The sequence below is a fragment of the Lathyrus oleraceus genome, chromosome 5, assembly GCF_024323335.1.
Source record: "Lathyrus oleraceus cultivar Zhongwan6 chromosome 5, CAAS_Psat_ZW6_1.0, whole genome shotgun sequence".
Lineage (NCBI taxonomy): Eukaryota > Viridiplantae > Streptophyta > Magnoliopsida > Fabales > Fabaceae > Lathyrus > Lathyrus oleraceus.
Window position 1 is genome coordinate 353,751,551 of NC_066583.1, and position 27,831 is coordinate 353,779,381.

General features: G+C 37.4%; 2 protein-coding genes and 1 non-coding gene across 3 annotated transcripts; 1 reads left to right on the forward strand and 2 right to left on the reverse strand.

Annotated features, from left to right (window-relative positions):
• Nucleotides 1-2,142: 2,142 nt before the first annotated feature.
• LOC127080648 (uncharacterized) lies at nt 2,143-2,931 on the reverse strand. The gene has a single exon (XM_051020957.1). It carries the CDS (start codon nt 2,929-2,931, stop codon nt 2,143-2,145), a length of 789 nt encoding a protein of 262 aa, XP_050876914.1.
• A 2,580-nt stretch (nt 2,932-5,511) lies between these two features.
• On the reverse strand, nt 5,512-5,618 carry LOC127090068 (small nucleolar RNA R71). Its single transcript, XR_007791602.1, has one exon. It is a non-coding gene; the product is annotated as a small nucleolar RNA R71 (small nucleolar RNA).
• A 14,193-nt stretch (nt 5,619-19,811) lies between these two features.
• LOC127084632 (histone H4) lies at nt 19,812-20,383 on the forward strand. The gene has a single exon (XM_051025120.1). The coding sequence runs from the start codon at nt 19,887-19,889 to the stop codon at nt 20,196-20,198; it is 312 nt and encodes a 103-aa protein (XP_050881077.1). The 5' UTR covers nt 19,812-19,886; the 3' UTR covers nt 20,199-20,383.
• Nucleotides 20,384-27,831: the final 7,448 nt, after the last annotated feature.

A 27,831-nucleotide genomic window follows, 5' to 3' on the forward strand; every position in this document is an offset into this window, starting at 1 on the left:
TGAAACACCGTCTGGAATAGTCATATAAACTTCTTCTTGTAATTCTCCATGCAAAAACCGCATTATTTACATCTAATTGATGTAAATGCCAAGAACTAGTTGAAGCAAGAGCAAGTAATATTCTAATTGTAGTGAGTTTTGCAACCGGTGAAAAGGTATCAAAAAAATAAATGCCTTCAATCTGATTATACCCTTTCGCAACCAATCGTGCTTTATACCTTTCAATAGAGCCATCTGCTCTATGTTTAACTTTGTATACCCACTTACTACCAATAGGCTTCACATGAGGTGGAAAATCTACTAGAATCCAAGTGCCATTTTTATCTAATGCATATAATTCAGATTTCATACCTATTTGCCAACAATCATACTGACTTGCTTCTTTAAAAGATTTTGGCTCTATGCAGTGTGTGATAGAGGAAGAAAAAACTTGATGTGAAGGTGATAAATGTGAAAAAGAATGATAAGAGGTTATAAGGTATGGAGTACCTGAAGACTTTGAATTTGTTGAACCATTGGAAACATTGCACGCATAACCTACAAGATAATATGGTGGATGCCTTTGCCTAATAGGTTGATGTTCTGGGGTAGCTGATAGTGGAGCGTAATCTGATGGTATTGTGTTATGTGATATAATGTCATTAGGGGGTGGATAATTGGAACATCATCATCAAGTGTTCTGCCATGAGAATGATATTTCCAATTGGAAGGTTTTGAAATAGGATTATATGGCAAAATGTGTTCATGGTGTGTGGTATTTCTAGAAACAAAGATTTCCTTATTGTTTAGATCAAGAAGTATAGATCCTTTGATGCCACTTTTAAAGCCTAGAAACACACATTTTCTACCTTTGAGATCCAATTTTATTCTATGTGAATATAAAGTAGATGCATAAACTAAAGATCAAAAAACTTTTAAAAATTTCAAATCAGGCAGCTTATCATTCATCAAAAAGTATGGTGATTTATTTTCAAGAAGAGGACTAGAGACACGGTTTATGATAAAAACAACATGTGACACACCATAACACCAAAATTGTTTCGGTAAATTTGAATGAAACAACAGAGACGTGGCTACATTTAATATATGTTGATGTTTTTTTTCTACTCTTCCATTTTGTTGTGGAGATTCTACACAACTTTTTTTATGAATAATTCCTTTGGAAGAATAGAAAGAAGGCATCAAAAATTCTGGGTCATTATTAGTTCTTATGGTTTTAACAAGGGCGTTATGTTGTGTTTCAATTAGCTGGACACACTTCATGACATGTTGACTAACTTCAGCCTTAGATCTCATAAGATTAACCCAAGTATATCTATTTAAGTCATCAACAACAGTAAGAAAATAAGAAAAAACATGAACAAATTTAACAGCAAGAGGAACCCATATATCAAAGTGAATTAGATCAAAAGGTTTCATGGCTCTATTAAAACTCCTTTGATATGCTATTTCTTTTGTTTTGCCAAATGACATACATCACAAACTCCTTCTTGATCTATAATAATAAAGGGAAAATCAAAATGTAGCAAAGTCATTCTAGAGTTAGAGAGGTGGCCTAGTCTAAAATGCCATAATACATTTTCTGGTATGATGACAGCAGAGTTGCAGTGGGCAGCAGATACGTTCCGAATCTTATATGCAGAACCAAGTGATACAATCCTTCACTGAGTTCAGCAGAACCAATCGTCTTCAATGACTAAGGATCTTGAACAAGGCATTGTGAATTAGTGAAACTAACACGGCAAGGTAAAGTATAACAAATTTTGGCAACTGAAATTAGATTCAAAGAAAAATTAGGAACATAAAGGACATTTGTTAAGAAGAAACTTTGAGAAAAATAAATTATGCCAATTTGTTTAGCTACGAAAAAATTACCATTAGGTAATCTAATAGAAATAAGACTAATATCATGAAGAGAATGAAACCAATGGATGGACCTCAAAAATGATCGCTAGCTCCTGAATCGATGATCCAAGAACCAAGAGTTGTGTTATTAACACAAGAAGAAAAAATAGAAATATTACCTTTGTCATCGACTGATGGATGATCAGTTGATTGGAATGAGCTCACATGATTAGAAGCATGTGCAGTGGTTTGTTTACCAATACTAGAAGCATGGAGTAGAGACATAAGAGTATTATACTACTCATGTGTGAGGTCTGGCGATGCAAAACTTTCTACAGCAGCATTATGAGCTGCATAATTTGAACTTTTCTTTTGTAAATGAGGTGGAACTCCATGCTTGCGATAACAAGTATCAACAGTATGACCTAATTTGTCACAAAAAGTACAAACTCTCTGTCCAGATTTAAAACCAGTCTTATTATTTCTAAAACTTGATCTCCTATTTTCAGCAGCATTAACAAGGATTTTAGAGTCATCACTAACTGAAACATGATGAACAATTTGACGTTCATGCTGAATAACCATTGAGAAAATTTTATTCAAGCTAGGTAAATGATCTAATAGCAAAATTTGTGACTTAACAACACTGAATTCTTCATTAAGACCGGTCAAAAAACGAATTGCATAGAGTAAATTATGATTATATCTAGTGGTACGCATAACTTCCCAAGAACAAAGGATACAACAAGTACATGTAGGTATTGACATATACATTTCTAGTTCTTCCCGCAAAATCTTAAGATCAGAGAATTTTTTTGTTACCATTCGATGCTCTGGCTTGAGAGCATAAATTTCTTGTTGCAATTTTGATACATGAACTAAATCACCTTGAGAGAAGTGTTCTTTCAAATCATTCCAAACATAAACCGCATTTTCCATAAATACAATGGATTGACCAATTGATTCAACGATAAAATTCATGATCCATGAGTGCACGAGCATATTGCAACGCCTCCAAGCACAAAATGTTGGATCGAATTGATCTGTAGGAACCATAATAGAACCATCAATGAAATCATATTTCATTTTTTCACCCAAAGCCCTACGCATAGACCAAACCTAACTATGGTAATGGGAACCGGTAAGAAGGGGAGTAATTGAAACTGAGGTTGGACCATCGCTTGGATGAACATAATAGGGACTTGATGGATCAATAGTTGGAGCACCCTGATCATTGGATGCTGAAGTATTGTTACCACGTGCCATGAATCTCACAGGCTCTACGATACCATATGAAAATATGTAAAAGATGAAAAAGGATATTTTTTTGTTGTTGAAAAAGGATAACCAATTAGGTTTCCTATAATTGAATTCAATTATTCTTTATGTATAAACCGTACAATGAATGATATATATACTCAAATATCAGATATTTGCCTTGATCTATACTCAAATATCATACCATTCTAATTAATATCTCGATTATTCCGCAAGTATTTGAGTTGTTTTTGCAGGTATTTAAATCCCCAAGCATTAATGAGCAAAATGAAGAAAAGGAATAAAAAGAAGAAGAAACAGGTGAGAAAGCACAGGAAAAAGCAGAAAACAGGATATGAGAATTTGTTGGTGTGACTACCGTCACAGATTCATGACGCTCGTCATGACCCAGACTGTGACGACCGTCACAGGCCCATGGCGAGCGTCACGCGGCCACAATATGCGCTTTGAAACAGTCAATCACAGGCACCCAAATGTGCCTAAATTCTCTCCAACAACCTGACTCCCATGGATTCCTCATTCAAACCAAGTCTTCCTTAAAAATCTCAACCACCAAGACCTAAAGGAGCACTATATAAAGGACCAAAATGGGAAAAATTGAATGACGCCTACATTTACACTTACGCTCTGCAATTAATTTTTACAGCTTTCTAGCTTTTTAGTATTTTCTTTTCAGCAACCTTGTTTCCGTTGCTTTAGTTCATTTGCCATTCTTTTTAGAATTTCCTTTTCGCCTTTCCTTTCCGTTTTTTCAGTCAGCCATAGTAGTAGTTTCCTACACTGGAAAACTACTACACTTTATTTAATTTTAGTAAGCAATTTGTATTGAAGAAGCAGAAGCCTACCGACTTGTGGAGGACTGCTCAAGTACTCCGAGAATCGCTATACTCTGTTACTTCAATTTCCAGGTTTTTATTAAATTATTATCATTATTGCCCAATTATTATTATAATCGTGTTTGCTGCAATGTTGATCTGTTTATGCGTTGTGTTTGCCTTATTTAACATGTCCGGCTAAATTACCGGTATCGGTATGTAGCAATTTAATTAGAATGAGATTTAATAATAATCGGTGAAAACCCTTTTTTCTCAAACAATCTTTTAGACTGAAGTTTTTAATTTAAATTTAATTAACTTTATCACAAAAGGGTGATAAGCTATTTAATACGATTTTGCCACGAGAGTGGGAAATTAACTAAGGTGAGAACCAACAATCGCGAGAGCGTGAGGCTCGAGCTGGATAGTAAAAATTAGGCATTGAGTTTAAAAACAGCGAGAGCACTTTAAAAGCAATTAGAACTTATTTATTTTCAAAAAGTAATTTTAACTTCAAATGGGACAGCGAGAGCGTACATTCTGACTTAAAGCTATAGGCCGAATCAATAACCACGAGAATGTGAGATAAAGCTTTTTAAATAAATATTTTCTACTGAGAGATATTTGACATTTAAACTATTCACCGGTGACTTATTGAATCCCTGACAATTTATGCGCCGCATACTAATTCCTTCCATAAATTCTTTCTTAAAACTACATTTCCCTTAGATTTACTATTTTGCCCCCAAACTTCTACTAATCATTCCCTTAGCTAAACATAGTGACGTTAGTAACACTAGTTTGACCACAGGTCCCTGTGGGATCGATATCTTTTAAAACTAAAGCGACTGGACTATGCACTTGCAGTCAAGTACTCGACAGACTATATTTTATATATAGCCAGATCAAGCATCAAGTTTTTGGCGCCGTTGCCGGGGACTTGTTTTAGTCGAATAGTGCGATTCTTTCGTTGCACGATATAGACTAAGGTAAAAACAAAAACTAATATTCTCTCCCTTATTTCCCTGATTGTATGCCAAGTACTCGCTCACAAGGAGATAACTTAGCACCACCAGTCCCAGAATTAGAGCGTTTCTTATACGTGAGACGCCGAATACACGAATATCAACAAAAGTACGATATTCCCGATATCTTCTCTCCTCCTAAACCAGAAGAAAAACCAAACATGGCTGAAGAAGGACCAGAGAATCGTCCTCTTAAATTCTACGCTACCCCATCCCAACAAGAACCTCACAACAACATTGCTGCCCCCGCTATCAATCGAAATGATTTCGAGCTGAAACCCTCACTATTATCAGCCGTCCAACAACATCAATTTACTGGAAATCCTACGGATGATCCTAATGAACACCTGACCAAGTTTGTGCAGTACGCAAATACTGTAAAGACGAATGGTGTATCTCAAGATGCGATAAGATTGCGCCTTTTTCCTTTCTCACTAAGAGACAGAGCTTGGGCTTGGTTGTAATCCTTGCCCTCCAACTCCGTTACAACATGGGAAGAACTGAAGAACGTTTTCTTATCCCAATATTTTCCGCCGAGCAAAACTGCTATGCTGAGAGCTCAAATCAATGGATTTTGACAAAAGGATGTAGAATCTCTCTACGAAGCGTGGGAGAGATACAAGGACATGATGAGGATATGTCCACATCACGGTCTCGAAGACTGGGTGATCATTCACACATTTTACAATTGGCTTCTGTATAACACAAGACTTATAGTAGACGCTGTCGCGGGCGGTGCACTTATGGACAAGCCATACAACAAAGCCTATCAACTCATTGAAAACATGGGCCAGAACCATTGCCAATGGGGAGGTGAAAGAACTCTAGTGGAAAAGTCCCAGACAAAGGGTGGAATGTACGAAATTAGTAGCCTTAACCATGTTCATGCAAAGGTAGATGCCCTTGTTCAAAAGTTAGATAACTTGACCATACCACCCGCAGCCACCGTGGCTGCTGTAACTCCAAACTGTGAGTTATGTGGAAACCCTGGACACACTGCACAAGAATGTCAAATATTAGCAGGAGTCCCAACCGATCAAGTGAATTACACACAAGGAAATCCCTATTCGAATACCTATAACCCAGGTTGGAAAAACCATCCTAATTTCTCGTAAAAGAATAACAATGCCCTGTATGCACCTGGCCAAGCACCAGTTGTTCCGCCTGGATATCAAAAGCCAGCTAATAATGCTCCTAACATGCCTAAGAAGTCAAATCTCGAATTAATGATGGAAAGCTTCATAGCTACCCAAGCTCAGACAAACAAAGGCTTCTTGAACCAAAACATACATACTAGCGAGCAACTTAAACAACTAGCGAACAAAGTAGACGCCTTAGCCACCCACAATAAAATGCTTGAACGCACAGATTTCACAAGTGGCTCAACACCAAGCATCTACAGTCGCTCCAGCTGAAACATTTTCTGGACAGCCGCAACCTAATCCAAAAGGACATGCAAATGCCGTTATATTGAGGAGTGGAAAAGAAGTAGATGGACCCGTAGATCCAAGACTCCAAAACCCTATCATGTACCAAAAACCAAATAAAACCTCAACTGAGCAGGTGAATGAACCAAAGGAAATAGAAGATAATACCCAAGAGGCCGAAGAGAAAGAAAAACCTTATGTGCCTCCACCTCCTTATAAACCACCCATTCCGTATCCTCAAAGACTCAAAAGTTCTAAAACTGCGAGTCAATTTAGGAAATTTGTTGAACTTCTGAAGCAATTAAACATTACGATACCCTTTACAGAAGCCATCACACAAATGCCCTCCTATGCCAAATTTCTTAAGGAAATCCTATCCAATAAAAAAAGATTGAGGATGACGAAACAGTTACACTTACTACCGAGTGTAGCGCCATAATCCAGAATAACATGCCTCCCAAACTAAAAGACCCAAGTAGTTTCTCCATACCCTGTGTCATTGGAAAATTCTTCATAGACAAAGCTCTATGCGATCTAGGAGCCAACATTAGTGTAATGCCCTTAACCATCTGCAAAAGGCTCAGTATGGGAGAATTAAGACCGACCAAGATGTTTGTTCAATTAGCTGACCGCTCAATCAAATATCCTGTCGGTATACTAGAGAATGTCCCCGTACATGTAGGACAATTCTATATTCCTACAGACTTCATAATCATGGACATCAAAGAAGATGCCAATACACCTATCATACTAGGAAGGTCATTCTTGGCTACTGCCGGAGCCATAATAGACGTAAAGAGAGGTAAGCTGACATTCGAAGTTGGAGGGGAAAAGGTTGAATTCATCTTGACCCAATTCTTACAAGCACCAGCTATAGACGACAATTGCTATCTGCTTGATGTCATAGACGAGTGTGTGAGAGCGATGGAGATGCAAGAAACCACATATTCTGATATAATGAAAATCCAAATCCCTCCAATCTTTGAAGACGATAATTGGCATGAACCATACCAAAACGAAAGTCTAAGCGAATGCTTAGCAGTTACACCCGACCACATGCCATGCCCAAAGAAACCCGACTTGGAATTAAAAGCACTACCAAAGTACCTAATATACGAATTCCTTGACACTGAACTGAAAAGACCAGTAATAGTCAACGCTAACTTGGGACAGATGGAAACTGAGAAGTTACTAGATGTTCTAAGAAAATATCCAATAGCGTTAGGATATAACATCGCCGATCTAAAAGGAATAAGTCCTTCTATATGTATGCATCGAATTATGCTAAAGGAAGATTGTAAAACCTCTAGGGAACACCAAATAAGGATCAACCCAATCCTAAGTACCGTAGTCAAGGATGAAGTAAAGAAACTTCTAGATGCTGGAATCATATACCCGATCTCTGATAGTCAATGGGTTAGCCCCGTCCATGTAGTACCCAAAAAATGGGGTGTTACAGTTGTTAAGAACGAGAAGGGAGAATCCATAACACAAAGAGTCGTGACCGGAAGTAGAATGTGCATCGACTATAGAAAATTATCATCTATACCGACCACGCCGCTATTAGATATCTGTTAAGTAAGAAGGATGTCAAACCAAGACTTTTAAGATGGATCCTGCTCTTACAAGAATTTGACTTAGAGATAAAAGATAAGAAGGGTACTGAAAACGTAGTAGCAGACCACTTATCACGAATCAAAGGGAATAAGCCTGAACAAATTCCAATTAATGACGATTTCCCTTACGAACGACTCATAGCCCAAATGGAAAGCGGTATGTCTGAACTAACATTAAACGATACAAAAATCGACAAATCCATGGAAGAAATACATGCGAATGCAACTCTGCCATGGTATGCTGATTTTGTCAACTACCTAGCTGTAGGAGTACTTCCATCGGACCTATCTTACCAACAAAAGAAGAAATTCTTCCATGACCTAAAACATTACTACTGGGATGAACCTCTACTCTTCAAAAGAGGTACCGACGATATTTTTCGTTGATGTGTTCCGGAGGACGAAATAGATGATATAGTCTCTCATTGCCACTCCGCCCCCTATGGAGGGCATGCAAGTACCTCAAAGACCTGCACTAAGATCTTGCAATCAGGCCTCTTTTGGCCCACTCTATGGAAAGATGTCCATAACGCGGTTATAAAATGCAACCGGTGCCAACACACTGGCAACATCTCAAGACGCGATGAAATGCCGCAAACAGGAATCTTAGAAGTAGAAGTCTTTGATGTATGGGGGATTGACTTCATGGGACCATTCCCAGCTTCTTGTGGTAATAAATACATACTCGTTGCTGTCGACTATGTTTCAAAATGGATTGAGGTTGTAGCTTCTCCAACAAATGACACACGAGTAGTGATCAAGTTATTCAAGAACATTATCTTTCCCAGATTCGGTGTGCCAGAACTAGTAGTTAGTGACGGTGGGTCCCACTTCATATCAAATATATTTGGAAAAATTCTTCTGAAGTATGGAGTCCGACACCACGTAGCAACACCGTATCATCCACAAACTAGCGGGCAAGTCGAGGTCTCGAACCAAGAAATAAAATAAATTCTAGAAAAGACCGTAGGAATATCCAGAGAAGACTGGTCATCCAAACTAAATGAAGCTTTGTGGGCCTATAGGACGGCTTACAAAACCCCGATAGGAACCACACCCTTCAAACTAGTATATGGTAAATCATGTCACTTCCCTGTGGAATTAGAACACAAAGGATATTGGGCAATTAAGACCCTAAATATAAACTATACTTCCGCAGGCGAAAAACGAATTCTGGACATTCACGAATTGGAAGAGCTGAGACTGGACGCCTATGAGAATATCAGGATCTACAAAGAGCGAACCAAAAGATGGCATGACAAACGCATTTCTAGGAAGGAGTTTAATATCGGCGACATAATGCTACTATTCAATTCAAGACTTAAACTTTTTCCAGGAAAACTCAAATCTAGGTGGTCCGGCCCTTTCGAGATCACCAAAGTCCTAAATAGTGGTGCGATAGAAATAAAAGATAGGAATAGTGACCCTTTTATAGTAAACGGGCAGCGATTAAAGCACTATCATAATATTGAAAATAGAGACTATTCGAACAGTCTTAGACTCATAGAGCTGCCCGCTCAACCCCAAACCTAGTACACCGCGATGCTACTGTCGAACTTACGACATTAAACAAAGTGCTTAGTGGGAGACAACCCACCTTTTTTTTTATCTTTGTTACAAACTATTTTCCTTCTTTGATTTTCTTCTTTATTTTGTTTGATCCCATATTCTTGATTCTTTGCAGTCATTCTTGTTGCTTCTAGTCACTAACTTAGACATATTGGATACTGATAAACAGGACAATTACTAACTAGTTAGTTAATTACTTTCATCATGCAACAAATAGAGACAGTTTTCAGAGGCAGAGTTCAAAGAAGGCGGTATGATTATCTAGCTCGGAAGGATATGGCATTGACCATATATTATGATGGACCTACCATGGATAAATTAGGCATTTGAGATAGCATCCTATTTATGTTTAACCAGCTTGGGTGGGAGAACGCAACCATTAAGAGACGGTTTGTCACGTACCGTGAACTAACCTTAGAATTCCTTAGCTCCCTTGTATACAACCCCGAACATGGTTACGGACTTAACAAAGGGTTGATATCCTTTAAGTTGTTTAGCATGGATTTCACCTATAGCCGTCGAGACCTTGCTGACCTCCTAGGATTCTCTAGTGGCCCTTTCGTTTTTACTACCCGCCAGGAGGACCTAATGAATGACATCGACCTAGATGACTTTTGGGGTAGCATAACTATAGAATCCAACCCAAACCCGAATGAGATGCACTCACAAAAGATCCACAACCCTGTTATCCGATACTTTCATAAAATACTAGCCCACACCTTATTTGGTAAGGAAGAGAATAACACCCTAGTGTCCCGCGATGAACTCTTCATCTTGCTATGTGTCGATCAAGGTCGACAGGTCAATATCATGACATTCATGATGGAAATATTTGTTCACCTTGCTAAGAACAACCATACCTCAATAATAATAGATGGCCTAGTAACCATGATAGCAGACACCATAGGATTTGTATGCCCACTTTATGAGCTTGTACCATTTGGAAACATCCGACCCATGGATATTGAATTTTGCTTTAACCGCAGAATCATAGGAAACATTGGGACAAATACTTTTGATTATTTAATCAATAACGAAGTGGTCCGACTATTTACCTTGCCTAACCATGAGAAAACGAGTGTTCACAACCGCAATAACTGGCTTTATGACTTAGAGGAACACCCTATTGATCCACCTTCACCTCCCGAGACTCTGCCTAAATATGAGTGTATCAATGAACCTATCCATATGGAAGAATATGACCCTGAAACACCTCTCAACTATCATAACATTGATGAACCAGTTCCTCCATCATACACTGATAATCATGTCATGCTCATCACCCGTCTAAATGGATTTCAAGCTGACATCACAATTGTGAAAGAAGAGATAAAGCTCATACGCTTTGATGTCTTAGGCCTGATGGATATAGCCGTTGAGCAATTTCATTACCTGAACGAAGTTGTAGCTGCATTGGGACAAAACCGTGGCTAATACTACTGACCACTGATTTCTCCTACTCGCAATAAGCAATGAGGACACTGCTTTGTTTTGTGTGGGGAGGGAGCGCATTTATTTTATTACTTTTGTTTAATTACTTTATTACTTTTCTTTGCTATGTTATCGTCACTATTTTTTTCCTATGTTACACTTAATTTCAATTTATTAATTAAATTACTATTCATTTATTTATGCTTATTCATTTATTTATTTTTGCATTTATGCTTTTAAATTAAATTGCTTAGTTATCATACTGTTATCATATGCTATTTAAATTAAAACTGCTGAAACCTGTGATGAAATTGAGAAAAAAATTGAAAATTAGAGTGTGACGACCGTCACATATAGGGTGACGCCCGTCTCATAGATGTGACGACCGTCACGGATCTGCCACAATCGTCAAACGACATGCAAATGACCGTTACGAGCATTTGACCGTTGTAGACGACCGTTACGCATCCGTTGCGCGTGACGACCGTCACACCCCTGTGACGACCGTCACGAATTCCAGAAAGCTCGCCTATAAATGCACCAGCTCTTCGTCCCTTCTTCCTCATCAACCACCACACTCTTACCATTCTGCTTCCATTATTCAAATTCTTTACATTTTCTTCAAGCGTGTAACTCACAAACATTCCCTCTCACCCTCCATTACCAAAAGTTCCATACCTCATCAATGGCCCGTCAAGAAAGAGCTACTCCCGACCTTTCAACCGTCGTATTCCGAAATGGAGAAGCCGACAAACGCCAAAGAGACAACTACCTCGAGTCCTACCAACGCTCCGTTCAAGCTACAAGGTATGTTGATCATGAATGCCTGACGGAGCTAGGACTTTTGGAGGGCGTGGAGTGGATGCTAGCAAACTCCAGCTTGACGCAACTCTGTAGCACGCCACAACCTACCTACGAAGCGCTGACCCTGAAATTTCTGAGTTCCTACTCTTATGTCACACCCCCTGGCGCTACTCAATACCTCACCGGAGTCGCCAAATTTAGAATGTTCGGCACAGAGTATTCCCTAAATCAAACCCAGATAGCAAGAATGCTTGGCATCCGACATGGACAAGGAATCCACTGCTGCATCCCAGAAGGATGGTCAGAGATAGCATTTCCAGTTTGACACAACCTCACCAACATGAACGCCACGAGATGGGACACGCTTAACGCAACATACATTCACAACCCAGCCATTAGATATTTCCACTGAGTTCTGGGGTACACAGTTTTTGGAAGAGTCGGCAACCATAAGGTAAACTCCAAGGAACTTTTCCTTCTTCACTGTGTGTTTGCCCAAATTGCGTTCAATGTTACTCCTTTCCTACTAGCCAACATCCAAGTTGCTTGCATGAGAGGCAACCATGCGTTTTGTTGTGGGGGAATCATCACCTCCATAGCATTAGGCTTGAACTTAGGAGATAGGCTAGCCAATTTACCAGCCCTGGAGGCAGAATTCCTCGACATCGACTACTGCCGAGCTTCACACTTGATCAAAGCAAGAGACGACGGGAAGTATCATCCTGTTGTCAGAAACAAAGTAGTTAGAAGCATCATCATGCCCAACAGGAACAACACAGACCCGAGAGAAATGGCAAATTGGAGTTTTGATCTGGATGCCCCCGAGCCAAATGATGGAAACCCTGGTAATGGTGCAGATGAAGTCGAGGAGGAGCTTGATCGAGGCATGCCTCAACCACCTCAAGAGCACGGTATAGAGACTTCCTCCCGAGGACAGCAGAGAAGCGAACAAAGACCCGCCTCCATGGAAAACATCTACGCCGAGATGTTGAGACACAACCAAAGAATGGAAGAACGCCAAATGGAAATGATGCAATCGATCCAGCAAATACATCGGGATCAACACGATTATGCTAACTGGCATGATCAGGGGATGACAGAAATTTCAGACCAGATAAGTACCCTGACTTATCGCGTAGATGCCATCCAGGAGTACACTTAGCACGTGGGATTGGATCCTACCCAGCGAGGAAGGGGTGAGCGAGCAAGAGCAAGAGCCAGAGCACGCAGAAGCCAACAACGTAACGACGAGTAGTGATTTTTGTTTGTTTCTTTCTTTTTATTCTGTATACTGTCGCATTGAGGACAATGCATTGATTAAACGTGGGAGGAAATCCTTATCACTCCTCTACTTGTTTTTATTGTTAGTATTTTCAGCCAATACAATTTTTTTTGCTTGTCCTTATCAATCATTTTTTTACATATTTTGGCATAACAACATTTTTTCCTTACGATTAAATGCATACCCTACGAGTTTATAGGTTGTCTTGCAGAGGTTTTGTTAGGAAAACTGAGAAAGATCTAACAAGATTGATATCGTCCCGACACCCTAGATCCCTCACTTCTACGAGATCAGTTTGAATAACCATTATACCGACACCTTAAGTCTCTATTATAGATTAACCCCTAGTAGTTTATACTAGCAGTCAACACCGTCTCAAGCGCAAACCACGTGGAGAGCCGATGAATATAAGTGTTTAATTCCTACAAATTAAGAAATTCCTTCATACTGTTGTTATCAAGAAATTGATAAATGAACCATACAAAAGGTTGCAAAGATATACAAAAAGAAGGAACAGAAATCCCAGTTGGTTGGTCCAGAGGTACCTGGTACTGGACTCGGTAGGGAGAATTATGGTTCGATCCCCCAGAACCTTCAAAAAGGGGATATGTAAAGGGGTACCACACTAGTGTACCAGACCCCCGTGCTAAGAAAAGGATCAAAGTCACTAACCGACTACTTCACTAAGTGCGTGCGGAGGCAAAGGGTTTAATGTGATTGCGCTAGAATGAAATCGGGTGAAATAGAAACAGAGACACTAGGTTGAGTTATAATAGCATGACTCGAACTGGCTTGTGCAAAAGAGAGATCTACGCTAAAGCTGAAAGCTCGTGTCGTCACAATATCTTTGGTGTTTTACTCGATCATCGGTCATCTTAACAATCCGCCTGACAACCACGTACGAATGGGTAATGTATTCGCGTTTAACTTTATTTTCAAATTGTATTTGCTTGAGGACAAGCAAAGATTCAAGTTTAGGGGAGTTTGATAACGCGAAAACACATCAGATATTTGCCTTGAAATATACTCAAATATCATACCATTCTAATTAATATCTCGATTATTCCACAAGTATTTGAGTTGTTTTTGCAGGTATTTAAATCTCCAAGCATTAATGAGCAAAATGAAGAAAAGGAAGAAAAAAAAGAAGAAATAGGTGAGAAAGCACAGGAAAAAGCAGAAAACAGGATATGAGAATTTGTTGGTGTGACTACCGTCACAGATTCATGACGCTCGTCACGACCCAGACTGTGACGACCGTCACATGCCCATGACGAGCGTCACGCGGCCACAATATGCACTTTGAAACAGTCAATCATAGGCACCCAAACGTGCCTAAATTCTCTCCAACAACCTGACTCCCACAGATTCCTCATTCAAACCAAGTCTTCCTTCAAAATCTTAACCACCACGACCTAAAGGAGCACTATATAAATGACCAAAATGGGAAAAATTGAATGACGCCTACATTTACACTTACGCTCTGCAATTAATTTTTACAGCTTTCTAGCTTTTTAGTATTTTCTTTTCAGCAACCTTATTTCCGTTGCTTTAGTTCATTTGCCATTCTTTTTAGAATTTCCTTTTCGCCTTTCCTTTCCGTTTTTTCAGTCAGCCATAGTAGTAGTTTCCTACACTGGGAAACTACTACACTTTATTTAATTTTCGTAAGCAATTTGTATTGAAGAAGCAGAAGCCTACCGACTTGTGGAGGACTGCTCAAGTACTTCGAGAATCGTTATACTCTGTTACTTCGATTTCCAGGTTTTTATTAAATTATTATCATTATTGCCCAATTATTATTATAATCGTGTTTGCTGCAATGTTGATCTGTTTATGCGTTGTGTTTGCCTTATTTAACATGTCCGACTAAATTACCGGTATCGGTATATAGAAATTTAATTAGATGGGATTTAATAATAATCGGTGAAAACCCTTTTTTCTCAAACAATCTTTTAGGCTGAAGTTTTTAATTTAAATTTAATTAACTTTATCACAAAAGCGTGATAAGCTATTTAATACGGTTTTGCCACGAGAGTGGGAAATTAACTAAGGTGAGAACCAACCATCGCGAGAGCGTGAGGCTCTAGCTGGATAGTAAAAATTAGACATTTAGTTTAAAAACAGCGAGAGCACTATAAAAGCAATTAGAACTTATTTATTTTCAAAAAGTAATTTTAACTTCAAATGGGACAGCGAGAGCGTACATTCTGACTTAAAGCTATAGGCCGAATCAACAACCACGAGAGTGTGAGATAAAACTTTTTAAATAAATATTTTCTACTGAGAGATATTTGGCATTTAAACTATTCACCAGTGACTTATCGAATCCCTGACAATTAATGCGCTACATACTGATTCCTTCCATAAATTCTTTCTTAAAACTACATTTCCCTTAGATTTACTATTTTGCCCCCAAACTTCTACTAATCATTCCCTTAGCTAAACATAGTGACGTTAGTAACACTAGTTTGACCACAGGTCCCTGTGGGATCGATATCTTTTAAAACTAAAGCGACTGGATTGTGCACTTGCAGTCAAGTACCCGACAAACTATATTTTATATATAGCCAGATCAAGCATCAATTACTATTACTATTACTATAATAAGTTTTAATCCTTACTATAATAAGTTTTCTCTCAAGCAAATTGATAAATTGATTTATGAAGATCAAACACAACACCCTCAAGAACTATGTCACCATGTGATATAAAGAATTAACTATAAAAAAGTCAATTTGGTTTTCTTGAAAATCTCTGTATGTTTAGTCATGACACTCTTTGCTCATTATATATTTTGGAACTACATGATGTATCAGTGAGAAACTTTGTGCCAATAGACAAAAAGTATATGATTTGCAAATTAAAAAAAAATCATTTATGAGTTAATAAAGCTATCTATTTAGCGATACCACATAGTGTGAAAGGAGAATAAAAAACTCCATTGAAGAAGAAAGAACAATCACAATATATTGATCGAATGAAAAAATTACATATATCTACAAAGTGATGAGTATAAGTTACTACTTATACCAGTTACAATTGGTTAGAGCTGAACAACAAACTTCTAACAACCTAAATTTAAGTAGTTTAGCTAAAATAGTTAGCTACTAATGATAATTTCAACCATAGTTGAGTTAACTTGACTAACAAGTTATCTCAATGTTCTTCACTATTTCTTTACATTCAACATCCCCCCTGAAGCTGGAATAGATGCCAATCATTCCAAACTTGTTCTATAGATTGAGAAAGGGACCTATGTGCAAGGATTTTGTTATAATGCCATCTACTTGTTCCTTTGATGTGACTGACAACAAATTGATTGTCCCAACTTTAACCTTATCTCTAACCACATGACAATCAATCTCTATATGCTTGGTTCTCTCATGAAAAATAGGATTTAATGCTATATGCAGAGGTGAATTATTATCAAAATAGATCACGATTAGAGATTTATGCTCTATGTGAAAATCTTTTAGCAAATATATACTTCATTGTCCCTCACATGTTGCTTTGGCCAAAGCTCGATATTCTACTTTTGATGAAGATCTATACACCATTGATTGATTCTTTCTTTTCCAGATAATCAATGATTTTTCAAGAATAAGGATATGGATGTAGTTGATCTCCTCGTGTCAGGGCATGCTCCCCAATATGAGTCATAAAACCCTTTGAGTTTGAGATTAGCCGATGAACTAAAAAGAAGGCCATTGCCTGCCTTTGAGGTATCTGAGTACATGAAGCCCTGCTACCATGTGTGCATCTTTTGGTGAGCTGAGAACCTGACTTAGTTTAGTTACAACATAAGAGATTTCTGGTCTCGAATAAGTTAAGTACAGAAGCCCGCCAATTAATCTCCTATACGCAGTTGGATCAAATATAATTGTCCCAAATTATTTATATGATTGCAAGTGAGGTTCCATATGAGTGTTGCAAGGTTTGAATCCACTCATAAAAGGTCAATAACATATTTTCTTTGGCACATAGAAATTCCTTCTTTGGACCTGTTTAATTCAAAACCAATAAAATATTTGAGTTCACCAAAATCTTTGATGCTATATTTGTCATTCAAGAAGGTCTTAATGTGAGTGATTTCATCCATATCAGCCCCCCTTAAAACCAAATCATCTACATATACAAGTATTACTGTGAAATGATCACCACTGGACTTAATGTATATGGAATAATCATATTTTGACTGAACATAACCTGGTTGTGTTGAAACTTCAGTAAGCTTGGTGTTTCACTACCTGCTAGCTTGTTTGAGGCCATATAAGGACCTTGAAAGTTTTCACACCATGTCAGATTGAGAGATAATAAGACCAGGTGGCACCTACATATATACTTCTTTATGGAGATCACCATGAAGAAAAGTTGTGATTACATCAAACTGAAACAAGGGCCAATTATGAACAATTGCTATGGCCATGAAGCTTCTGATGGTTGTCATTTTGACAACTGGACTGAAGGTGTCAAGAAAGTCGAGGACTTAAGTTTGAGTAAAACCCTTAGCTACCAAACGTGTCTTATCTCTCTCAATAAATCCAATGTCATGAAGTTTGAGTTTGAAAGCCCATCCGCAACTAATGACCTTTTTGTGCTTTGGCAAGGAAACAAAGTTCCATGTGTTTGTCCTTATGAGGGTCTGCAATTCACTTTGAATTGCTTTACTCTAGTTCATATCCTTGACAACTTCCTCATAAAATTTTGGTTTAGTCATGGAAGTCATGTTGGGAATGTATTGGGCATAAGGAGTGGATAAGTTATTATAGGATATGAAAGAGGATAAAGAGTACTTACTTGCAAAATAAGTTGGAAATTCACCTGAATTAAGGAAAAGGCATGCATTCTTAATCAAGTTACAATGATAGTCTTGTAGAAACATAAGAGGATGACTGATGCGAGAAGATCTCCTAGGTTGAAAGGATACATCAGGTGCATTGATAAGTTAAGGAGTAATAGGTGTATAAACTGATTGATGGGAAGGTGTATAGATGGAAATATTAGATATGGTGGGTGTATTATGATTAGTGATAGAGTTAGGGGTGTAAGTTTGCATAATTGGTGGATCAGGATTAGGAAAGTCATGAATAATAGGAAAATCCAACAAGTCATGTGAAGATGATGAAATAGGAGAAGAAGAAAAAGTATATGATGTATGTGCATAATGTATGCAAAGGAATATCGATTCAAAAGAAATAACATCTCCAGAGAGAAAAATTTCTTTGAATTGTAACTCAAATAAGATATGACCCTTAACACCTATTTGTAAGCCAAGATACATGCACTTCTTAGATCTAGAATCAAGATTCTTCCTATTGGCTTGTAATGTTGTAGAAAAACATAAAGAGTCAAAAAATTTAAGAAGCTTGGTATCAGGTAGGTGGTTATGTAAAATTTGAAAAGGCGACTTGTTATTCAAGAAAGGTGTAGGTAGTATATTTATGATGTGTATGGCATGATTAACAACATAAGACCAGGAAATTTTGGGCAAGTTGACTTGAAATAAAAGTGCTATAGTGATGACAATATTTAGTCGTCACAAAAGTCCATACCCTTAGAGGAACAAAATGTAGGATGTATTCACTCTTAAAGCGGATCCCACCATTTATTTACTAAAAAAAGGAAAAATAAAAAAAAAGAAAGAGTTTTTATGTGAATTGTTTTATTTGGGTCAAACCCAATTGATAATGTATTTAAAAGAGTTATTTAATCCTAAAGCAATACAACAAATAAACAACTTAACAAGGGTTTCAGAGAATTGTGAGAAGAGATAAAGACATAAATGATAGATGAGTGTAGCAAACGTTATTAGTTTTAACTAAAAGTTCAATATGTTGTTCGTATCACTTAGTTAGTTTTATTTAAATTTTTGTTAAGTAGTTTTAGATCCCCTTATAATTGTTTTGGTATACCCATATGTTGTGAATGAGTTGTTTAGAGTGTGTTTCCACCTTTATTATCGGTGAAGATTGTTATTCCCTAGTGTTACTAAGAAGACTTTTGTATACCCATTATTGATACAATGAAAGGTTTTATTGGACAACATCCCATGATTTTTACTCTCTCACTTAGATGAAAGTTTTTCAAGTTAAAAATTTGGTGTTCTTGCTATTTTATTTTTCTGTTATTATTGTTATTATGCTCTGGAATTGATTTTGCTAGCTGTCTATTTAAATTGCATAGGTTTGAGAAAATATTTTATTAAAAAAATATTCCGATTTTTTTTTTCAAACAAAGTGATATCGAGAGCTTTGATTAACTTGGTTTATTTATTTTAAATGGAGAAAAATTAATATGATTAGGCTTAAATATACTCATGATACATTCTAGAAGACTCTAAAAAAAATATATTATACAATAAATATTTGTAACTAATCTGGTAAAACAATATAACTAATAAGTCACAAAAACAAATTATTGTCCTTTTTAAAACATTACTCATATGCATCCAGCAAAAAAACATCCATACTATATTTAGTCAATTTTTCAATAACTTACAAGCAATAATTTAATTATATACTGTACAAAGAAACTTAGAACGGTGGTGTCAAAAGCATTTCTCATCTAATCTAAAAAATACCCAATCTGTGGCAATATGCACGGATCGCAAACTTAGACCGTTGATTACATTAAATCTGACGACAGAGATCAAAACACGAAACTCTGTTTCCTTCGCTTCTTCTCCCGCTCGTTACAATAGATAAATACTCCGATCCCCATCTGTGTTTCCCACTCGATTTCAAAACTCTAATTCCCAATTTTATTTTCTATTCTCAAATTTTCTCGCGAAAATGTCTGGTCGTGGAAAGGGAGGTAAGGGACTTGGAAAGGGAGGTGCAAAGAGGCATAGGAAGGTTCTCCGAGATAACATCCAAGGTATCACGAAACCAGCTATTCGTCGATTGGCGAGAAGAGGAGGTGTGAAGAGAATCAGTGGTTTGATCTATGAAGAAACCAGAGGAGTTCTCAAGATCTTCTTGGAGAACGTGATCCGGGATGCTGTTACATACACTGAGCACGCAAGGAGGAAGACTGTTACAGCCATGGATGTTGTTTATGCTCTTAAGAGACAGGGAAGAACCCTCTATGGATTCGGAGGTTGAAGACGATGTACTCTGGTGTTTATTTTAGTTTGTGTTACTATGTAATTTCAAATCGTGACTGTACCTCATAGTGCATGCGATGATGTTTAGGTTGGTTTGTGACATGTAATTCTCAATGAGATGAAATTGTATTCAATGTTACATTGATTGAAATGTGAATCTAATGGAATTTAGTTTGTGATTAATTCTTGTAAACTATAGTTGATTCAAGAATATTTGATTTTCCTATCTTCACATTTTCAAGAACTGTTAATTTACTCTTCTTTTTTCTGTTAGCAAGAAACTTCTCTTGATGTTAGGATTCATATGATTTGGAGAGTGTATCAGCTTATTATAAAGAACTGTTGTTTATCTTAGTGATTGTTTTGCGGTTTTTATAGACATCTGAATCACTATTGAAGAATTAAAGGGAGCTTTTCATCTCAACCTTGCAGGAATAGTTCACCTGAAGTACTCAAGATTTGGATTCTTTATTAAACTTGAATCTTAGATAGAATGGGATGTTAAGTTATGAAGCCTTGCATGCTTCTATTTAGGAGTAATTATAGAATTTCTGTTTGAAGGGTTAAAATGTTGAAATTAATGGTTTCAATGAATTAAAATGAGCTTTGGATACCGAACCTAATTGTTGCAGTGAATGGTTATATTATGTATATGGTTGGAACTAGATGATTTGTATCACACATAGTGAATTGCGAAAAGTTTAGGCTGTTGAATTGTATCACACATAGTGAACTTCGAAAAGTTTAGGTTGAGTTGCAAGAGATTTAAGCTGCTGAAAATTGTCTCAAATATGAAATGTTGCAGGTTGAAATTGACTTACATGATTTGTTGAATCGATTCAAGCGAATAAGGATCCCTATCTGACTTCATGAATTGATTAAAGGATCTCAATGAATCGATCCATCTAGCTCAAATTTGCAAAAAAGTATTGTTTTTATGCTAGTAACACTAATTACTCGATGTCTTGACCTCTTCGAGGGTAAGACTTGAAACCCTAGTCTTATAATTAACAATGAAATGAATTGTAATTGTAAGACTTGAAACCCTAGTCTTATAATTAACAATGAAATGAATTGTAATGACTCATGACTATGGTTATTGGTGATTGATTTACGAGGATGTTATATAATCCTTGGGTAAATAATCCTTAAAGTAAAAGTAAGCGTAGTTTGATTAGGATTATATCCAAGTTGGGTGTTATATAACCCTGTGGTAAATAACACTTAAAGTAAAAGTAAGCGTAGTTTGATTAGGATTATATCTAAGTTATATCTTTTGATAATAAATCTTGTTCGGGCTTGGAATTAAGGCCTAATGAATAATGCTTCAAATCAAAATATTAAATCCCCCAAGAGCAATATCACTGAGGGACTCGTGAATCAATTGATCCAATAACTATATATTATTGACGCCACCACATTAACGTCAGATGTCACTCTTTTAGAGCAATTATCCACAAGAAAGTTCTAGCATTGCAGAACTTAAAATGAACATTGCCTTAAAGGACATTTGATTAGAGTATCCAAAGGGAGCATGACCGTCAAGTTATTCTAGAGAAACATCTTCTGACATTTGTCTTTTCTTATTATTGTCCAAAACAAAAGATTATAGGTTTCCTTAACTTTAGAATCCTACTATAAAAGCCTAACAAAGACGTCACATCAAAGTACACACCATTCTAATAGTAAATTCCTCTCACTTTTTATTGTCATAGACTTGGGCGTCGAAGTGTTTCTAGATAGGATGTTCGTGGTGCGGTTTGGGCGATTTTGACGCAAAAAGTTATTCAAATCACAAGAGAAAAAAATGTGCGGTTTAGTTTAATTCGGTTGACTTTTAGAAATAAAATCGAACCAAACCAAACCAAATCAATATAGTTTGGTTGATTTGGTTATTTAGAAATTTTTTATTGAGTCATACATACACATATAAATGACAACATAACTTTGTATTTAGTCATTCATACATTACCAAATAACAATTAAACTCATCATTTTTGTACAACAACTTTCCATTTAATATATGAAAACCAGATTAGACAAAAATGCAATAATAAATATAAAATAATATAAAAATTATTATAATAAAAAAATAGAGGAGATGAAAGATTAATGAAGATGAAAAAGAAAGAACAAAAAATATGAGAGATTAGAGAAAAAGATGTGTGATAAAAACAAAATTAGAAGAGAACATTAGCCTAAAAATGAGAACATGAAAAATAAAGAATATAAGAGAGTAGAGATTAGAGAAGAAGATGCAAGATGTATATGGTGAAGAAGACACGATACTGCTAGGAGAGGTTTGAGAAGGATGAAATTGAAATCCTAAGTATAAGGAAGAGAAAATCGTTTGTAATCGTAAGGCCAAGTCATAATAGGTTTAAGTTTGGGTTTGATGTGAATTAAGTGGAATTTTAGTTGTAACATAATGCAGTTTAATTCAGTTTTGTTTGATTTGCAAAATACAAACCGCAAACAATGTTGAAACACGCGGTTTTGTTAAAATTTTGTTCAAACACATTCGAACCAAATGCAAATTTTTGAGGTTTTCGGTTTGGTTTGGTTTGGTTTGTTGTTTTTTGTTGAGATTGTTTGGTTTTGAACATTCCTATTTCTAGGTACCTCTGTTAGACCAAAATATCAAGACATTAATCATGTGCAAGAGTTTATCATCTAAAATAGGTTCCCTTTTCCGCTTGCGAACCTTATGGATATTCTCATGATCAAGTGGAATCATTTATGGAAAAAGATCTACATAATTTCCACCACACCACTCATAATTAGGAATGTCGAACAAAAGAAAAAATCATGCCAACAATCAGACCACATCGATCTTTAGCTACTGAAATCGTCAGAATTCATCACAGGCTAGAGGACGGGATCAACACATACTCATCATAACATGGAACCTTAGTTCTCCTATCTCCACCACTGGAGATTACAAAATTGAAATCATCTCATGTATAACATGGAGGCTTTCCATCACCGTCGATCTCTAAACAAGCCGGAGAGTCCCAACCACTACCTTCATGCATACTGATAAACGATTACACACCATACACATCTATCATGTTGGATCACGCCATCAATGATAAAATAAACATATTAATGAAATGATTAATTGTTATCTCTCATAAGCTACTGAAGACCCTAGAACAACAAAACAAAAGGCTCAAGAGAATCAAACGAATGATCCATACCATCTAGCATAACCAATACAAAAGAGGATTGTGAAAGGTCTAATACAAGTGAGCGATGAAATATCCACATAGTTGTTTACCCTGAAAATTGGTAAACAACCGCTGATCTTCCAAATTTCAAAATTTGGTTGCTCGCAGGATCGATCAGATTGATTCTATAACATGTGCTAAGTGTTTTGTAAACGTGGTAGTAATAAATGATCAAAACTAAACGTCAGATCAGAGTTTTAAAGAAAACTAAGGACAAAAGAGTGACTTAAACAAAAAGAAAGGTCTTAAATCAACGTTTAGAACTAGTAAAGAAACAAATGAAGTAAACGACATGAATTATAAAGGATTAAAAATAGTAAAGTAAAGTTTGCAAGTACTGGAATCTTAAGACTGTAAGATAAAAGTTGAAGGTAAGGAAAGGAACGAAAGGATCTTAAATTTGCAAATGAAAAAGTAAAAATAAAGTGTTTAAAAGGAAGAAGCAAGGAAGAATGTTTCTGGAAAGAAAATAAAGACAAATTTATATTGCTTTGAAATAACTAAACAATGGTGTAGATAACATACATTTTACGTTTTACAATTCTTCTTCACACGAATACTTAGTAAATTTGCAGATTTTGTACACAATTTGACACACACTTTTGTAACACTAAGACCCTATATTTATACTGGATCAAAATAACCGCTTTGATGGTCCTTCAATCACGTCGATACACGTGGCGCCCTGCATGCGCACGTTCGCTTATCCTGCTCCACGTGTGCTCTTGCGGTTTCTGACGAAGGTGAACTTCCCTCCGTTATTTAAATTTCGAATCTTTGATCTAAAACCAATTTTAACCGCTTCTTAAAGAACCTTTCCGAAATTTCAGCTATGAGCTTGATATTTATCCAACCAACTAAGCCGATTCACCTCCAGCTGGTCGAATTACTTCTTGGTCGAAACCAGCTGTGCATATTTTCCAATTTTTGTAATTTGGGGTGGGCGTCAAAAATATGAGCTAACAAATTGCCCCCCCCCCCAAATGTCATTTTGACACACGAGAGAGGAAGATATTTTTTGAGACGTTACTTCGACGCCTCAATGACTGATACTGTGCCAGGTGTCTCAATGTTGGCAAAAACTTTGCAGTTCCTCCACTTGTCTGGTGACGTCAGCGTCATCATTGCTTTTCCCACCCACGTCCTTTCAGCCCACAACAAAATCTTTTTTGCTCATCATGTTTCCTAGCTTCTAGGAAATCATGGACTACAACATTAATTGCCATTTTCACTACACTGCCCAAGGGATACACGTGTCCCATTAACTTGTCCACCATTAATGTTGATTTGAAACGTCTCCCGCACAGGCCTATAAAACCCAATTACTTACCCATTTCAAAAATTTCTCACATTCTCTGAATCTTCAAGCATTCAAACTCTCATCTCGTCAAATATCTTCTAACTGAAACCCAAATTTTGTCTTTAAACCCTAACAATAGACACTTCAAACAAAGCTCTTAAGGGAACATGGGTCTCTTTCAAAACCACCGCCAACAGGTCTAAAGATCCGAAAAAGATCTATGAACTTCCACCATTTTCTACGCTATCTACTCCACTCAGAGTTGGCAATCGTCAGTACATACCAGAACCTCAGACAGAGGAACAACGCAAGATTTACGCTTCTCAGGTACTCATTCCTGTTTTTGTCTTTGATAAAACTCATGCATTATCTGGATTTAGCTGAGTTAGACGCTGATACCAGCAAACTTAGAGAATTTTTTCCTTCTTACCATAAATGCAAACCCATAGGACATGCTAAAAACCCTAGGACTTCCTCTACCGAAAACACTCAGGCTGAGGACATTATAGATTTGAGGTTTATGAACAATGGTTTTAGAGCCTTCCGTGCCACCCCAACTTTTAAAGATCCCACTGATTACTCGAATTGGTTAACCAAGATAGAGAAACAAAAAGCCTAGGCTTGGAAAGATATAGGGATATATGACCTCATTATGCTGTTGAAATTGGATTTAGATTACAACAACCCTATGTTAATTTCTCCGATGTACTTCTAGGACAACACACACTATACCTTCCATCTTCCTTGCGGAATGGTCACACCCACTCTCTTCGACATGACCGCTATCACAGGGCTGAAACCCACTGGACATACCTATGATCCTGATTTGATTCTATGGATACTATTGCCTTTTTGACTACCAGAGCGGCGTATTCAACACACATATCACACTACCATGATAAAGAAACTGAAGCTGTCTCCAACGTGGAACACATAGCTTTTTTGTCTTTGTGGATGTCACACTCCGTATTCTGCTCGAAATCCTTACAAGTTGCTCAAAAATATCTCACTCTGGCCAACCAACTGCATGCGAGGCACGACGTCTGCCTAAGTGAGATGATTTTGGCAAGCCTTTACGAATCATTGAGCGACGGAATGGCTCAATTGAAGAATCTGGGAGACAAAGGGAACCTTCTGTTGTCTAGCCCCTTTTGGTTATTACAACTTTGGCTTAACGCGACCTTCGAGGCCAACCTACCAAGCAAGGGCCTCGTCGATGAGGATGCTGAGAGAATCCGACATAGAAGGGCCGAGGGCCTACTTTTAGCTCAACTAACTCCTAGGGACGAAGGACAAGCTCTTTAACCAACTTTTATGAGTTATATCATGATGTTTGCTAAGTGTCATACCTTCACTTCGAGTATGGCCCCATTCGCCTTCAGGAAAGTTGGCCCTAAGTGGTTCACTAGGACCTTCCCCTCCTTATCTAAAAAATAGGAGACATAATCTTTGCTAATTTGGGAAGCCTTCTTGACGCCAAGGATTCTCACTCTTCGATTTAACCCTTCGAAGGTCCAAGTTACGCTGATAACTTACCAGCCCAACCTTGTTTCTCAACAATTTGGGTTGGTTCAGGTCCTCCCGAAGTGCCTGTATGACAAGAAGAGTAACCTCTTCCTTCATAATACAGTTCATACTGAAACCACGTCTCTCAGACAAATAGCCAAGTATACTGGCAGAACCCAGTTGACTTATTCCACTTTGAGCCCAGTTTCCTTTGCAGTCGAGAATTTGGGAAATGATGGGTTAAATATTACGCCGAGGAATTCTGCGACGTCACTTCCTTTATTCAACTGTCTGACAAAGGTTTTCTTCTTGTGCAGGAAAAGACCAGGAAAGGTACTTATACACTTATAAAAGAAATTCAAGCTTTTCAAAACTACTTTGAAACTGCCCATCGACTTGATGATCTTAGTCGAACCATCCGCAAAGCAGTTGTTACGCTCAAAGAGAAATTTTCAAAGAAAATAGAAACCTTAAAGATTCCCTCATACGTTCCTCACGAGAAACGCTATGAAATGACTCTTGAACTATTTCCCCCAAAGTTTCCTCCACTGCCAAATGCTAACTTCAAAGTGGCTCTTGCCCCCCCATTTCCAGATTGGTTCATTGTGGAGACTCTATTAAAATACTCCGACAACAATCTCAGAAAAAGGCTCAACGGGTGGTTGCGACTAAGCATAATTTAGGCAGTTTCAAAGGGCATCTTCATATAGGAATCAAAAATGTCCGAATCGAATCGGACATATATGAAGGTGTGACATAAGGGGCTTCCCTAAAAGTATATTCCCTTTTACAGGTTATTTGATTTTAGCTAACACTGATCATTTTATATTGCTCTTGTTTAGCTATCAAGATTCCCCCCAAGAAACACACCAGCAAAAGACCCATCGAGTCGAAGTCTGAAGGAAGCAACAAACCTGTAAAGGTACCTCTTTTTCCTTGTTTTTTTGTCCGTGTTATACATTGATGATATAACATTTCATTCTTGGCTCAGGTTGCTCGAAAACCTCCGGTGAGTCCCCTAAGAATCCAAAAACCTATCGCTGCCCCATCATTGTAGATTCTGACGAAGATGACCTGTCGCCTGTTCTCGACCTCACTTCTAGGAAAAGGAAGTCATAGCCGAAAGCCACCAATGCTTTGAATCAACCACCAATCAAACTTCCAATAAAAAGGCTCGTCACACTTATTATCCAAGAACCTACTTCTGAGGAAATGACAAGAGTAACAGTGGCCCAAAGTGAGAGCAATAATTCTAGCCTTGGGGTCGAAGGTGATAAGGTACAACACACTTCTCTTTACTTTATTTAACTTGTTTGCCTCTTTTAGCCATTTATACCTTCTAATTGTATTGATTTCAGGGTGGCGTGAGCATTGCCATTCTTCCCAAGAAAACTGCTTCCTTCATGCCCGTCTCTGCGCCTGATGTTTTGAATAGCGCTGGCGAACCTACTTATCGACCATCCTTTGAAAAAGGGTTCATAAGTGAGATTAATCAACCTCCATCTGGTAATCTCGACGCTTCGCCACCAAAAACTGCTACTCAACATTCTCATACTAGTGACTGTGGTTATGAAACCGATTCGAGCAAAGAAGAT